Source organism: Cervus elaphus, chromosome 20 (genome assembly GCF_910594005.1).
Source record: "Cervus elaphus chromosome 20, mCerEla1.1, whole genome shotgun sequence".
NCBI lineage: Eukaryota > Metazoa > Chordata > Mammalia > Artiodactyla > Cervidae > Cervus > Cervus elaphus.
Window position 1 is genome coordinate 109771695 of NC_057834.1, and position 14571 is coordinate 109786265.

The window sequence follows — 14571 nt, forward strand, 5'->3', positions numbered from 1 at the left end:
GTGGTCCAGTGGATAAGACTCCGTTCTTCCAATGCAAGGGGCACGGGTTTGGTCCCTGATTGGGGAACTAAGATCCTACATGCCTCGTGGAATGGCCAAAAATGAAAACAGGAGACCCTGAGAATCACATTTTGTTTTCATCCTGTTTAATGGTGAAGCGACATAGAAATGACAAGGCACAGAATGCCATTCAGAATAATGAAAAGACAAAGGGGAAGTACTTTTCCAGGCTCAAAGAAAACAAGTCTGAATTACCCTACATGAGTGGCATCTGCTTTTGCTGTGCTGAACCATCAAGTCCTCTTACCTTTAACATGGGAGAGGTGATAGGTGAAGGGTGCAGGTGAGAAGTAAAAGGTGTTTATTGAACTTTTTCATGTGCTGCTATCACTGTGGCTCTCAGGGTTATCAGTAAATGCTGGAGACAAATGTTTAATCTGTTACTAATACTCTACTATCCATCACTTTGCAACAAGGTGAGGGCAACCATCTCTTTATCCCTAAATATAATGAAGTCCTACATTATTTATGTAATAACAATGTGTATTTGGTTAATTAGTCTATTACAGCTATTTTTATAATTCCTGTTTGTGAGACATTTTCACATTCAGTGTCTCATCTGCCCCTCCCAACTCTTAGGGATGGGTAGGCAGAGCCCTCCCAATTTTACATGTGAGGAAACAGAAGCAGAAACTGAAAAAATGTATCAGCTCACTCATAGATTACACAGTGTGTGCCAGGCACTGTTCAAAGTGCTTTAAATATTTAGATCTATCTAATTTTCATGACAGTCTTGGGAGGTGGGCACTCTTATGATCCCTGTTTTGTAGAGGAAGAAATTTGGGCCCAGAGAGGTTAATCATTTGCCCAGGGTCTCACAGCTGGTAAAAGATACAGCAAGAATTTGAACCTAGACAAGCTCTAAAGCTCTGTAGCCTCTTAGAATCATTTAGCTAGAAAGGGGCAAACCAGAATTCAAAGCCTGACTCCAGACCCTGTATTCTACTTCATAATAAAAACTCACATGTCTGAGTGCTCAATATGGGCCTGTTCTAAGCTCTTGACTTGTATGTACTTATTTGATCCTCCCCACTTTCCAAGTGAGGAAACCAAAATGAAGTGACTTGCCCAAGGTCCCAAAGCTGGTAAGTTACAGAGAAAGGATTTGAACCCAGGCAGTCTGGACTGAGAGCACAGAGTCCTTATTGCCCCACTGACTGCCTGTCCTCTCAGCAGTTTACCCCAGAATCTGTTACACATGAATAAAATCTAAGCTGTGGCAGAGCTTCCCACCATTCTCATTGGTGTCTGGAGTCCCAGATAAGTCTTCTGTCTGTGCAAAGTCTAGGTGTTTCTGGTCACTGGTGGCTTTCTGTTTACTTTGCCCAGCTGTTTACTCTCCGGAAACAGAAGCTGACGGCAGAATTCCCTGAGTAGACTCTTCATGGAACTGGGAGCTGCAGTCAGACTTCCTGTCGTAGAGGGAAAATGAAGACCTCCAGGACGTGGGCTTGGAGGGCACCGGCAGAGCTGTTTCTTCTCTGTGCCGCCCTGGGATCCCTCGGTATGCCCAGCTCCAGGTAGGCGATCGTTCCAAATGACTTCCTAATCAGTAATATCATGGGGAATATAAAGCCGCATCATGCTGACCCTCTCCTTCTCACATGCCTACTGAATCAGGAACATCTCCTGAAGCAATTTACATGCATCTGATAACACCATATCAACAACTCTTCAGATTATTGTGGAACCCAGCCACCGACTTCAACAAAAGTTCTCGTAGGAAACTGACGTGTTTAAAGGTATTTTATCATGCTAAGAAGAATAGGATCCTTGCTTTGTATTCTGAACAAAGCTTCAGCATACATCTTTAAGCAAAAGGTCTGTTATGTATGGAGGGAAAAAAGCCAACTTACAGCAATTATTTTAATATGAGAGTGACCTACTCTACCTGTTCATCAAGCTAAATTTTTTGCTCTCAAACCATGCCCCCCCCACACACACACACATACATACTCCAGATATTCACAGCAATTATGTGCTAACTGATTTATTTCATCTTTTAGGGTTATTTTTAATTGGGTGCAAAACAGGCTAAAGAAACTATCTGAGTTGAAAGCTCAAACTTAATCTGAGAGAAAGTTCAAGGTGGGATCCAGTGAAAGAAGCCCCAGTGATGTATCAACGGGGGATCCTCCTGGTGCAGGAGAAGCTGCCCTTACAGTGAGAGGCTGAAGCTGTCTTGTGTCCCAGGCTCCTTGTGAGTCATCCCATGGGAGGAAAGGACGGTTACTGTCGTTCCTGTCACTCATCCCACAAATGCTGTGCCCGCCCAGCCTCTCGTGGGAGGAGCACCTGGTACCCATTGGATGGCCCCTGGGGTCAGCTCTGCTGAGCACTCAGCCCCTACTGGGCGCCACCCGAGACCAGGGCGATGAGTTTTCTCTGCCCATTGGGCACTCACTGACTATTAGCTATTATGATACCAAGAACCTCAACCTGGTCCTAAGAAGAATGAAGCAGCCAAGGCCTTCCTTGTGTATACTATGTGTCTATCAGGATCCAAGGAAATGTACCTGGAATGGGGGGTTTCAAGGGGTCATGGCAACCCTACCCACATGTGGGCCCCTATGTGGGACCTCTCAGGGCTCTGAGGATACTGAGATGAATAGGACACAAAGGGGTCATGTTCTCGTGGAGAAAACCAACATGGGAGCACATACTGTGTGTACTGTTGCGAGAGATAGCACAGGAGCAAGTGGAAAACAAGAGAAGAAGGGATTGGCTTTACCGAAGATAGTGTGGAGAGGCTTCTAGAAGAGAGAACGGTTGAGCTGAATATTTCTATAGGAGTAGGTGTTTGCCAAATGGGAGAGGGTGAAGAGCGTTCCAGGAAGAAGCAGCAGCCTGGACAAGGGCATGGAGATGAGAGAGCCTGGCTTGTTCCTGAAGCTGCATGTCCAGGCTAAGGTGTAGTAGTAGTGTTGGTCGCTCAGTCGTGTCTGACTGTGACTTCATGGACTCTAGCCCACCAGGCTCCTCTGTCTATGGGATTCTCCAGGCCAGAATACTGGAGTGGGTTGCCATGCCCTTCTCCAGGGAATCTTCCCAACCCAACCCAGGGATTGAACTCAGGTCTCCCGTATTGCAGGCAGACTACCATTTGAGCTACCAGGGAGCAGGCTAAGGTGAGGAGTTGCCAAAGATAGGACCAAGTCGGGAGTCGGCAGGAGTCCTAGAAAGAGCTCAGAGAGGGCACCAGGACTCCAGCTAAGGACCTTGAACTTCATCCTCAGTAGTGGGGAGCCATGGAAGGATTGACGCAGTCAGACTTCCATATTAGGAAGTTCACTCAGATGCAGGACGTGAAGGGGTAAGATGAGTGTAGCTGACAGGCTGGGGAACCTTGCTGAACCCTCCAGTGATGTCATGAGATGGCTGTTGTCCCTACTCACACTATGTAGAGGAGCAAGTGGGTCCTCAGAAAGGAGAAGAGATTCATTCACATCTCATGAGTCTCAAACCCTTAACTGAATCCAGATTTGGTGCATTGGCCTCAACCTGTGATTCCCATGGAGCAGTCTGGAACACGGCATGTGTTTAAATCCCTAAGATGAAATGGAAGAATAGCCTTCAGTTCTGCAACAGAAAATGCTGAGACCTTCATATTAGCTAAGAAAGGCTACCAATTTTAGTTACTCTTATAATCAAGTCAGATGAAATACTCATTCCATCTTCATAAGACAGACCTATGTTTATTTATTGCTGCTCTGTGTAAGGCATTTAGATGTATTAGGTCTAATCCTCACAGCTCTTTGAGGTAAATGCTATCATTTACAGTTTACAGAGAAGGAAACTGAGGTTTGGAGAAAGAACGTAACTATTTCAGGATTCCTCACTTAATATGTAACAAAATATGGATTCAAATCCATTTTTTTTTTTCTGGTTCCAGAGCCCCTGTATTTTTCTGCCTCTTGCTAATACATTATCCCTTCTCCACCTGCATTGTGGATCTGACTTGCTGCACTCCAAGGCCATTTCTCTATCTCTGGACCACACATGTGTTGCCTTGAGATGTGGCTTTAAATTCCATGTCTACAACAGCAAATGACACAGAGAAGAGAAATTGAAAATCTGCCACCCAGAAGCTGCCCCTTCCAGCCAAGAGGAAGGATTTTATTTGCAAAGGAGATGCAGCTGCCTAACAAATTGTGTGTGACAAGAAAGTTGTTGTGTCAGGGCATTTCTACAGAAAGCCAAAATATATTGACATACCCCATCTATATAAGCTGATGGCTTGCAATTTACTGCTGACCTAATCCTGCCGTGCATGATGGATCCATCTCTATTTTGATCAGAGACTCCTGTTAGAAAGAGTAGGAAACAAGAACTGAGTGAAATATGTCCTCAGCATTCCACACACCTCGAGGAAAGGCAGGTTCATTCTTTTCAGACTTTACATGGGGATACATTCAAACACCTTGTAGAAGGGTGTTTGCTGTTGCATTGTTTGCAATTGCAAAACGATGAAAAACTATAAATGTCCTTCAAGAAGAGAACGCTAAATGCCTGTCTTATGATGGAACATTCAGATAAAAGGAACAAACACAATATCTTGATGAATCAACATATATGGGCCAGAAATGCAGTGCTTTTATAATATTTATTTTTAAAATTTCTTTGTTTGGCTGCACTGGGTCTTAGTTGTGACACGTGGGATCTTCAGTCTTCACTGTGGCATGCAGCATCTTTTTGTCATGGGATAGTATACAGGGATCTAGTTCCCTAATTGGGGATTGAACCTGGGCCCCCTGCATTGGGATCACAGAGCCTTAGCCACCAGGCCACCAGGGCAGTCCCCAGAAACACAGTGCTGATTGACAAAAGCAAGTTATAGAATACTATGCCTAGTATGAGGGCAGCTCACAAAAGCAGGGCTGTCTCTTGTGTCTATGTGTGTATATGTAAACATGTGAAAGACTGGGAGGATATACACCCAATTGATGACTGTAGTATCCTCTGAAGAATATGAGAGGAAAATGGATCTGGAGCTGGTGTCAACCACAGATGTCAAATTTATAAGGTTATTTTTTATTAAAAAAAAAAAAAAGACTTGAAGGAAGTATACCAAAATGTTAACAATTGCCAATCCTGGGTTGTGAGTACCTGAGTATTTATTATTTGTTTTCTGTAGTTCTCTGGGCATGTTTGATTTTTCAACATTAGAAGCATACAGGGAATTTTGAATGACAGAGTCAAGTCAGTGGTCAGAACATCCATCTGATTAACCTCTGTAAATTCATAGTGTGAAGGCACGTGTTACAATAGCCATACACAGAGGTCCTGACTGCCCCTGTCTTCTGTTGGGTACATGCTAGTCCCAGGAATTAAAGATGCAATGGAATGCTAGCCTTGCTTGCAGAGGGCTTCCAAGTGGTGCCAGTGGTAAAGAACCCAGCTACCAATGCAGGAGACTTCAGAGATGTGGGTTTGATCCCTGGGTCGGGAAGATCCCCTGGAGGAGGGCATGGCAATCCACTCCAGTATTCTTGCCTGGAGAATCCCATGGGCAGAGGAGCCTGGCGGGCTACCGTCCATAGGGTAGCAAAGAGTGGGACACAACTGAAGCGACTTAGCATGCACACACTTGCTTTCAGATTTGCATTTTGTAGTACTAATAAACCACACACATCTTATCCAGTGTAATTTACAAACAGACTATTTATTCAGCTGATTACCTCATTATATTGCCACCTCTGTAATGAAAATTGGGTGCAAAAATGAGAGATCTGGTGGTTATAACTACCTTTTACCAAGTTCCTTCTGTAAGTGATCATCTTGCCCATTAACAGGCTTTCAAATCTCAGAGAGGAAAGTAATTGTGACTCTTAATAGCTTGTGTGCACATTACTTATCTACTCAGTCTCCACCTTGGCCTGAATTGGGTGGATAGTGGCTGAAAACAGTGTTGTGGTTTCTTAGTGGAAACAGGAAGAGGATACCCTGCAGCGCAGTCAAATACATACTTAAGGCGAAGCCAAATCACAGACAATATTGTTTTGTCAAACCTGGGCAAATTAGTAGATACGAGCACATTCTGAAGCCCCACCCCCACCCCCGCCACTACTGTGCAGCATCCCGCCTCAAGTAACCATTTTAAAGAACCCACCTGTGGTTTCCAGTAGTCTTTGACCTTTCATTAAAGATTCAACTTTACGAGGCAATTGATTTTTGCTGGCCTCTGGGGTGGTCATGGAGATGGATTTCACTGTAGTTAATATTATCCTCTTTTTAGGACTTTTGCCAAGTGAGAATGTATTGTTAATGACCTTGTCTGCAGTGATGTGCTAGTGGAGATTATGTGGTGCTCTGCCTAAGGACTGAGTCTTGGACAAGGAGAGGAGAGAGGCCTTGCCTGGAGACGGGGGGAACTGGTAGAGGGAATGCTGACCTGGTTCTTTCTGGGTAGCAGAGGGAAATGAACGCAGCACAGAGACTAGAGGCGAGCAGAGCTCAGCCTGGACCCCAGCGTGACCACCGTGTGGCTCTTGACCATTTCCCCCATCTGTCTAGGAGGTTGCTGCCTTCTAGCATTGCTGTCAGGATTAGATGAGATGGCAAGGGTGAAACATCTCATGCAGGACCTGACAAGTCCTGGATGCTCAACAAATCTTAATTCTTTTTCTTTTCTCTGTTTTTGCCTTGAAAAGAAACAGAAATTACAAAGAATTTTACACTGCTATACATTTTTTCAGATGGAAGAAAAATAGATATTATAATATACCCATCGTATTACACGTGGGGAAATTGGGGGCACAAACAGATGAAAGAACATGCCCTTTCTTTGCCTCTTTTACTCAATGTCCCATGAGTGCCAGGGACTCAACAAAAAGTGTTACCTTATTTTCTAGACAGATTTCAGGTTTCCTGTTGTTTGACTGTTCTGCAGTGTAGCACCTCCTTCCTCTCCCATCCCCCACTCACCTCTATGTACCATCTTCACTCTAGCCTGCCAGACACTAGTCTCTCCGGGGCTTATTCTTGGCTGGTGTCTCTCGGGAATATTTCTATCCTCTCCCATGGCTTTTCCTGATCAGATCTGTATCTCTAGTACAAATCTCTCTCCTGAGTTCCAGATCTACATAGGAACTATTTATTGAGTGACTCCACAGGCACCTGGAACTCAGCATGCCCTAACTCCATCTTCCTCAACAAATTCCTTTGCTCCTGATTTCCCCACCCACATAACCACACATCCAAACTAGAAAGCAGCATCCTCCTAAGCCCCTTTCTCTCTCTAATCCACACCGCATCCTGTTACCCATCACTCTGTCCATTCCCCCTGAAAAACACCTCATGTGTCTGTCTCCCCCGCTCTCTATCCCCTGGATGCTAGAGTGGTTCAGGCTCACGTCACTCACTGGTACCATTGCTTGAGCCTCCTACCTGCTTTTCCTGCCTCTGGGCTTTCCCCACCTCCATCTAACCTCCACCCTGCAGCCACAGTGATGTCCTAAAGCTCAACTCAGACCATCCATCCTGCGTGCTTAAAAACCCTGCCTCCTTGGTGAAGTCCGAAAGAGCTAAGGCAGGAGACATGTTTGTCTTCTCTTATCCTGAGACAAACTGTGAGTTCCAGAGCAGAAGCTGTGTGTTGTATTTCTGTGTCCTCTTGCACACAGTATCCTGAATATTATTTGCTCTCCGAAAAAGTTTCATAGACTCACAACATGAAAGGGTGACTTAAAGACCACCTAGTCCAAACGTCTCATTTTCCAGGGGATAAAACAGAGGCTCCGAGATGGGGAGGGTACTGCTTGAGGTCATCCATCTAGCTGCCGTTGTAAGCCCTGCATATCTCAAGCACTTTAGACCTTATAACGTGCTTTCACATATACTTTCTCATTTAATCCTTCAAATAGCCTTATGAGGTATGTTCTCACATTATATAGGTGAGAAAAGTGAAGTGCTCAGGGGCCGAAAAACCAGACCAAGATCACCCAGCTGTTGATGGACGATCTTCTGATCAGAGTTCAGTATTCTTTTGACTGTAGCTAGCTGTAATCTGAGGCAATAACCGAGGGTTCCCTAAATATTGCTGAATGAGTTAACTGATATTTGACTGATAAACTAATGTTCTGTGCTTAGTCGCTCAGTCGTGTATGACTCTTTGCGACCCCGTGGACTGTATGTAGCCCGCCAGGCTCCTCTGTCCATGGAGTTCTCCAGGCAAGAATATTGGAATGGGTTGCCATGCCCTCCTCCAGGGGATCTTCCCAACCCAGGGATTGAACCCAGGTCTCCCGCATTGCAGGCAGATTCTTTACCATCTGAGCCACCAGGGAAGCCAGCCTCGCATAAATAAATAAATGAGCAAATATATATTTATTGAATGGATGGATAGGCAGTGTAATGTAGACTTAATTACCTTCTGATACTTGACTCTCTTCTCTGTGATGACCTTTAGAGGTGAAAGGCCACCCTCTCTTGGGTCAAACGCAATCAATGAGAGCCTTGCCAAGACTAGACAGACACGGAGTGTGGATGTCACGCCATTGCCTATTGATTGTGAGCTGTCCAGCTGGTCCTCCTGGACCACGTGTGATCCCTGTCAGAAGAAAAAGGTAGGTACCCAGATCTTGGGAGACCTCTAAGCTTCCAGGAGCCCTACCCCTCAGCAAGATCAGTTAATGCACTACTGACAGTAGCTGGATCATAGTAGGAGTTTGATAAATGTTGGCTGATTTAATGAATGAATTTTATTCCTCTGAGCTTCCAAGGAGCAGTCAGATCCTGCCTTTGATCCTTCAGGCTTGTTTTGAAGCATATCTGTCCTTTCTCCCATTAGCAGCTTCCTAATTAGACTTCCTGTCTCCAGCCTTATTCTTTCAATCCATCTTTCATGGGGCACCCAGGGGAGCCATTGAAAATGAAAGTCTGGCTAGTCTTTCCCCAGCTTGAACATCCAAAGTCTATGTATGGCCTTTAGGATCAAGTCCAGACTCAGGGTCTTCAAGGCCCCCCACACCTTAGATAGACCTGGGCCACATCTTCACAGAACATCCCCCACGCCAGCACATAGAACATGTATTTTTCTGACCATTTCACACTCTGTTCTCAGGCTGAAATGTCCTTCCCACTTCCTTCACTGACTAACATCTACTCATGATTTGAAACTTTGCTTCGGGGCCGCCTCTTTTGAGAAGCCTTCCTTGAGTTCTCAGCACCCCTTGCCCTTAGCCAGACACTCCTTTATGAACTGCAACAGCTCCTTATTCCTGCTGTGTCCTAGCACTCATCATTTACTTTTCTTTTATTACTTGCCTTTCCATTAAACTGCAAGCGCTTAAAAACTTATTCAATTCTGTGTCTTTGGTGTATAGGCCAATGTTTAACATGTTTGAGGTGCTCCATAAATATGTGTTTGATCTCGTTACATTTTCTGAAATCTCTATAAGGGAGAATAATTGTTACCCTTTCTGTTAGGCAGATAGATCAACAGAGACCCAGAGCAGGTAAGTGAATTCTTGGGTTCACTTAGTAGTAAAGACAGATCTTGAACTTGGGCCATTGGCTTCTTGTCTAGCCAGTTCAACCAGTCAAAACACACAGTCTCTGCAGTATTTGTTCTTTGAGCTTTCTTGTCACAGGAAGGATGATGCAGGATCCAGGTCTAAGAACAGCACATTTGTCAGAGAATAGAGAACGGTTCTCACTTTTCCCAGCTCCTTGGGAAACCAAAGCAGCCATGAGCTAAGACCCTAAAGAGGCTGTGGAATAGGCCCAGGACAATTACACACTTAATTGGATCAATGTTGAAAGCCAAGCAGATACATTCAGTTCCCAAAGTAGGCTTTATTGCTGACGTGATTAACATTGATCCAATTATTTGGATAATTGCTTCGTCTGCACCATAAACCAGGAAGACCCAGTGTGAGCCATCTATCCATCCACTCATCCAGTCAGAGCTCTGCACTCAGACTTTGCTGTGCATGTTCCCTCAGTTGGACATCATGTCTGCAGGGTCAGTGGCTGGGAGTTCATCATCATTTCTTTCAACAGGGATTGAGAGATGTCTTTCCTTTATCATCTCCACAGCCCTCAAACCCATTTTGTCTCTGGTGCCTGGTGCTAGTCTTCTAGTATCTTCTTTGCAGACCTTATCCCTGTCCTGCCAGCCTCTGCCTTCTAGGAAGAAAGACGCTCTAGAAATGCAAAGGAGCAGAGGTGGATGGTTGTCTATATTTCTTTTCTAGATTTCCAGATACCATGCACATAATAACTGTGGCTGGTTAACGCGTCAGTGTTCAGAGGGACTGCTGTCAGGTCTGCCCCCTCTGGTAGCGCCAAAATCTTGACTGCAGCTAGCATTGGGCAGTCACCCAAATCTGATCATTTCCTTCCCCTGCAGTGGTTTCTCATTTTACCGTGAAGAAGTACTAAATCCAACCTTGTTAGGGCCCAGGAGGGTCTGCCTTAGTTGCTCCTGGCTCCGTGTCCCTCCATCTCTTATCACTCTCCCTCTTTAACTCTTCTCTCCAGCCATGATGGATTTCTTGTCTCCTGGAATAAGGCACATACTCTCTAGCCTCTCAGGTTTGGCATAGCAATTCCCTCCATCCGGATTGCCCTTCTCTCCCCTCCTCATGCCAGCATTCCATGTTTGCCTGACGTGTCTGCTCAGCCTTTGGGGCCCAGCTTAGATGTCGCTTCACCATCTCCTGAGTCTGCACTGAGGACTCCCCTCTGTGTTTACGGAGCACTCTGTTCTGTCCCTGTCATGGCACCCCTCTCAATGTGTTGTCATGCCTTGTGTTTATCATCATGACCACCACACCAGCTGTGACCTCCGTGAGGACAGGCCAGAGGCCATAACTATGATCAAATACAAACAAGCACATAAAGCACCTACGTTTTTTCAGCATTGTGTAGCTGAATCAATATTTTGGAAATCCAGTCAATATTTCTGGAATAAGCAAACGGGAAAGTAGAGACAGAGAAATATTTACTGCTAAAATTATTAATAATTCAAGAGAAAAGTAAGCAGAAGAAATTGAATGCCTATTCTGTACCAGACAACATAATGAAATTTCATATATAATTGAAACTACATAGCTGCACATAATTATCCCTGTTTTACAGATTAGTAAGTTGAGATCACAGTGCTTAAGTAACTTACCCAGTATCACATAACTAGAAAGTAACAGAGTCAGTGGCTCCAAAGTGGATACTTCTGCATTTTAAGCTACTTAGTAAATGATAATACTTGAATCAACCCATTGGATTAATCAAGCTGAAAGACTGAACTGGCTCCATCAATTCACTTACTGCCTTTGACTCGAAAGTCCATGCTTTCCCCACATTCAACAAACCTGTATTGATCATGTGGTACAGAGATTGAAGATAAGGTCCCTGCCCTCAGAGAGTTCCCAGGCTATTTGAAATAGGCAAACAGCCAGTGGCAGTATAGATCCTCAAGTGTACACTCCGCTCCCCATGTCCCCAAGGCTCTGGCTTTGTCTCACCTTGCTCCTCTCTACTATAGTACAGATATGCCTACTTGATCCGGCCCTCTCAGTTCTATGGGGAACCATGCAACTTCTCCGACAAGGAAGTTGAAGACTGTGTTTCCAACAGACCATGCAGAAGTCAAGTGCGATGTGAAGGCTTTGTGTGTGCGCAGACAGGTATAAAGGGACACAGGAGTGGGAGGGGATGGGTATCAAGTGAGGTGATGGCATGTGATGATGGGAGCACTGGCTATTGTCTAGTGCTCAATATCAAAGTCGTGTGTCAGGCCAGGAGGCCTCTTTGTCCTCCTTGACCTCTTTTTACACATATTATTTCATAAAAAAAAAAAAAAACCTACCATGTAGGTGTTAATATTACCCCCATTTTACTAATTAAGAAATTGAGACTTGGAGAAGTTACTCACCCACAATCACTTAGGAGGTAAGTGGAGGAGATACAATTAGGAATTTGGAAACTCAAATTACATTCCCTGGTGGCTCAGATGGTAAAGCGTCTGCCTACAACACGGGAGACCCGGGTTCGATCCCTGGGTCGGGAAGATCCCCTGGAGAAGGAAACGGTAACCCACTCCAGTACTCTTGCCTGGAAAATCCCATAGATGGAGGAGCCTTGTAGGCTACAGTCCATGGGGTCGCAAAGAGTTGCACACGACTGAGTGACTTCACTTTTTTTTTTCCAATTAATTCCTTTAACTAATTCAGGGAAACCTGACTCTTTTTCTCGAAGACTCCAGCAAAAATGAGAGTATTTTGACCCAGATTACCTAGGTGCAAGTTGCAACTCTCTACATTTGCCACAACTTTGTGAACTGTGCTTTAGTATCTTTTCAGAAAGAACTAGGGATTCTTAGAGCAATTTCTAGGCATTATTGCAAATGCAGAGCTCCATACAGTAAATCTGAAAGATGTTTACGTGTGTCCATGGACTCATTATGACTGGTATTCCATGATTCTGACCAAAGCCAATAACGGTTATTCAGGCCAGCTTTAGTTTAAATGCCTTGTAACAAACACTTGAAGACCAGATTGTTACTCTTCTGCCTTTAATACCCAAAGAACATTGGTTTAAAATGAACAGACATGCTTAAGTGAAAATGGCCACCTGTTTTATGGGCTTTACTCCCAAAAGATATGCAAATAAGAAAGGAAGTCAAGTCAATGGGGAAAAGAGTTTCAAGGAAGTGGAGGTGCCTCAAATAACTTTAAATATACAGTCTAAATATTTTTAATATCTACTAGTCTGAGTGGCTCTGATGTTGAAGGCAGTGCTGTTTAATGGGGCGAGTTTGTGATAAGAACACTATAGGTTCCAATCTTCCTGCCAGTATTTACCAGCAGTGTACATTTGGACCATCAAAGCACTAATAATAGTAATAACAACACATATCCAGCTCTTACCCTGAGTCAGCACTGTTTCATTTATTTGTTTGAATCCCCAGCGACCTTTGGGGGTAGATATGATGGCGTCTCTACTTTACAGATGAGGATATTGAGACAGGGAGTCGGGTAACACATGGAAGGTGTCACAACTGGTACTATTGCAGGACTGTCCGAACCCACCTCCTCTCTCCAGTCCCAAGCAGAGGAGTCCAGCCTTCCTTCCTGTCTGCCTAGCAAATCTGCCCTCAAGAACATTCATAAACACAACACTGGCTTCTGGCAGGGAATAAACGGTGAATTCCATTGACCACTCACCCCCGATACATGAGCACCAGTGCAAACAGAGCAGCCAAGAATCTGGGTCATGGTGGGTCTCAAGCCATGTGAACCCCACTTCCTGGCCTCGACCTGTGGGTAACCCCATTTCTCCTTTCCAGGGAGGTGCATAAACCGAAGACTTCTTTGCAACGGGGACAATGACTGTGGAGACCAGTCAGATGAGGCGAACTGTAGAAAGATTTATAAAAAATGTCAGCAGGAAATGGAGCAATACTGGGCCATTGGCAACCTGGCCAGTGGGTAAGTTACCTTCTCTCTGTTGTGGAGCAGGAAGAAGATACAAGTAATTGTGATCTGGAGAAGAGAGAGGGAGGGAACGGTAGACAGAGCGGCTCCTCTGTGCCTTTCTGAAAAAGGCTGGTGTGTTAGTGGATGCTTGCAGCTGCTTCCTGACACAGACCCGGGCGCTCTGGGAGCACGTGCCACGGCCAGATGGACCAGATGTGACTGCAGGGAGGGAGCACTGAGGAGAGAGCCGTGTAGGGGGCCGTGGAGGCTCCACACGAGGGCTGGGGGAAGGGTTATTTGATGCCTGCTCTGTGACCGTGTCAGGCACTTTCTAAGCATTACCTTTGAAAGCTGTTGACAACTGCCAGGGAGGTTTATCTGCTTCTCTATCCCGAGGCCTCAGCAGAGAGGCTGGCCCAGAGCAGAGGCCACTACGTGACTGCCCAGGGCAGGGGTGCATTTCCAGCATGGCTCTGCAGGCAGTGTGTGTGTGGCTAGTCTGGTTAAATCCTCTGGGGAGGTAAGGGGTCACAAGGGGCTGACTGGCCCGGCACTCAGCCTCCTTTCCTGCCGCGCCGTGCAGCCTCTCAGCCTCCAGGGGAAAAGTCAGGGCCTCCCCTCACAAATCAGCGTATGCGATGCAGTGTGGGAAGCAGAGAGGCCCTGGACGGCATTCTCCTTCTTCCTAAGCAAACATCAGGTCTCCATCCTGAAAGGGTGCTGTGAGAGACACAGACTCCTCGTGTGAGGAGGACCTCCTCCCAGGACCACCTGAGACACTAGTGATGATAAGCCCCATCTCCTTGATGTGGAAGCTGAGGTCTGGGAAGTCAGAGCTCCTGGGGGGTCACAGGTCAAAGGGGGTGACAGAGTGGACATACAGAGCCAGCAGCAGAAGCCAACTGGACCCTGCAAGAGGGACAGAAGGATGGTTCTGGGGCTTTAGTTTTGTCATTTGTAGACAGAAGTCAGTCATGCCCTTCTTTTCAGGTCTGTGAGGGATAAATAAGCTAATGCCATGGTAATAAGCTAACACATGAGAGGCACAATATGTGGTGGGAAGAAAGCAGACTCTGCTCTTGACTAGACTGGG

The 14571-nt window shown here is 45.5% G+C and overlaps 1 protein-coding gene across 1 annotated transcript in view; it reads left to right on the plus strand.

Moving 5' to 3' along the window:
* The first annotated feature begins 1374 nt into the window (after positions 1 to 1374).
* The window catches only part of C8B (complement C8 beta chain), a 42038-nt gene continuing 28841 nt past the window's right edge, over positions 1375 to 14571 (plus strand). The window contains exons 1-4 of the mRNA XM_043878567.1: positions 1375 to 1580; positions 8468 to 8624; positions 11546 to 11687; positions 13349 to 13490. Coding sequence (XP_043734502.1) covers positions 1489 to 1580; positions 8468 to 8624; positions 11546 to 11687; positions 13349 to 13490 — 533 coding nt within the window. The 5' untranslated portion in view covers positions 1375 to 1488. The remainder of the gene's footprint in view (positions 1581 to 8467; positions 8625 to 11545; positions 11688 to 13348; positions 13491 to 14571) is intronic.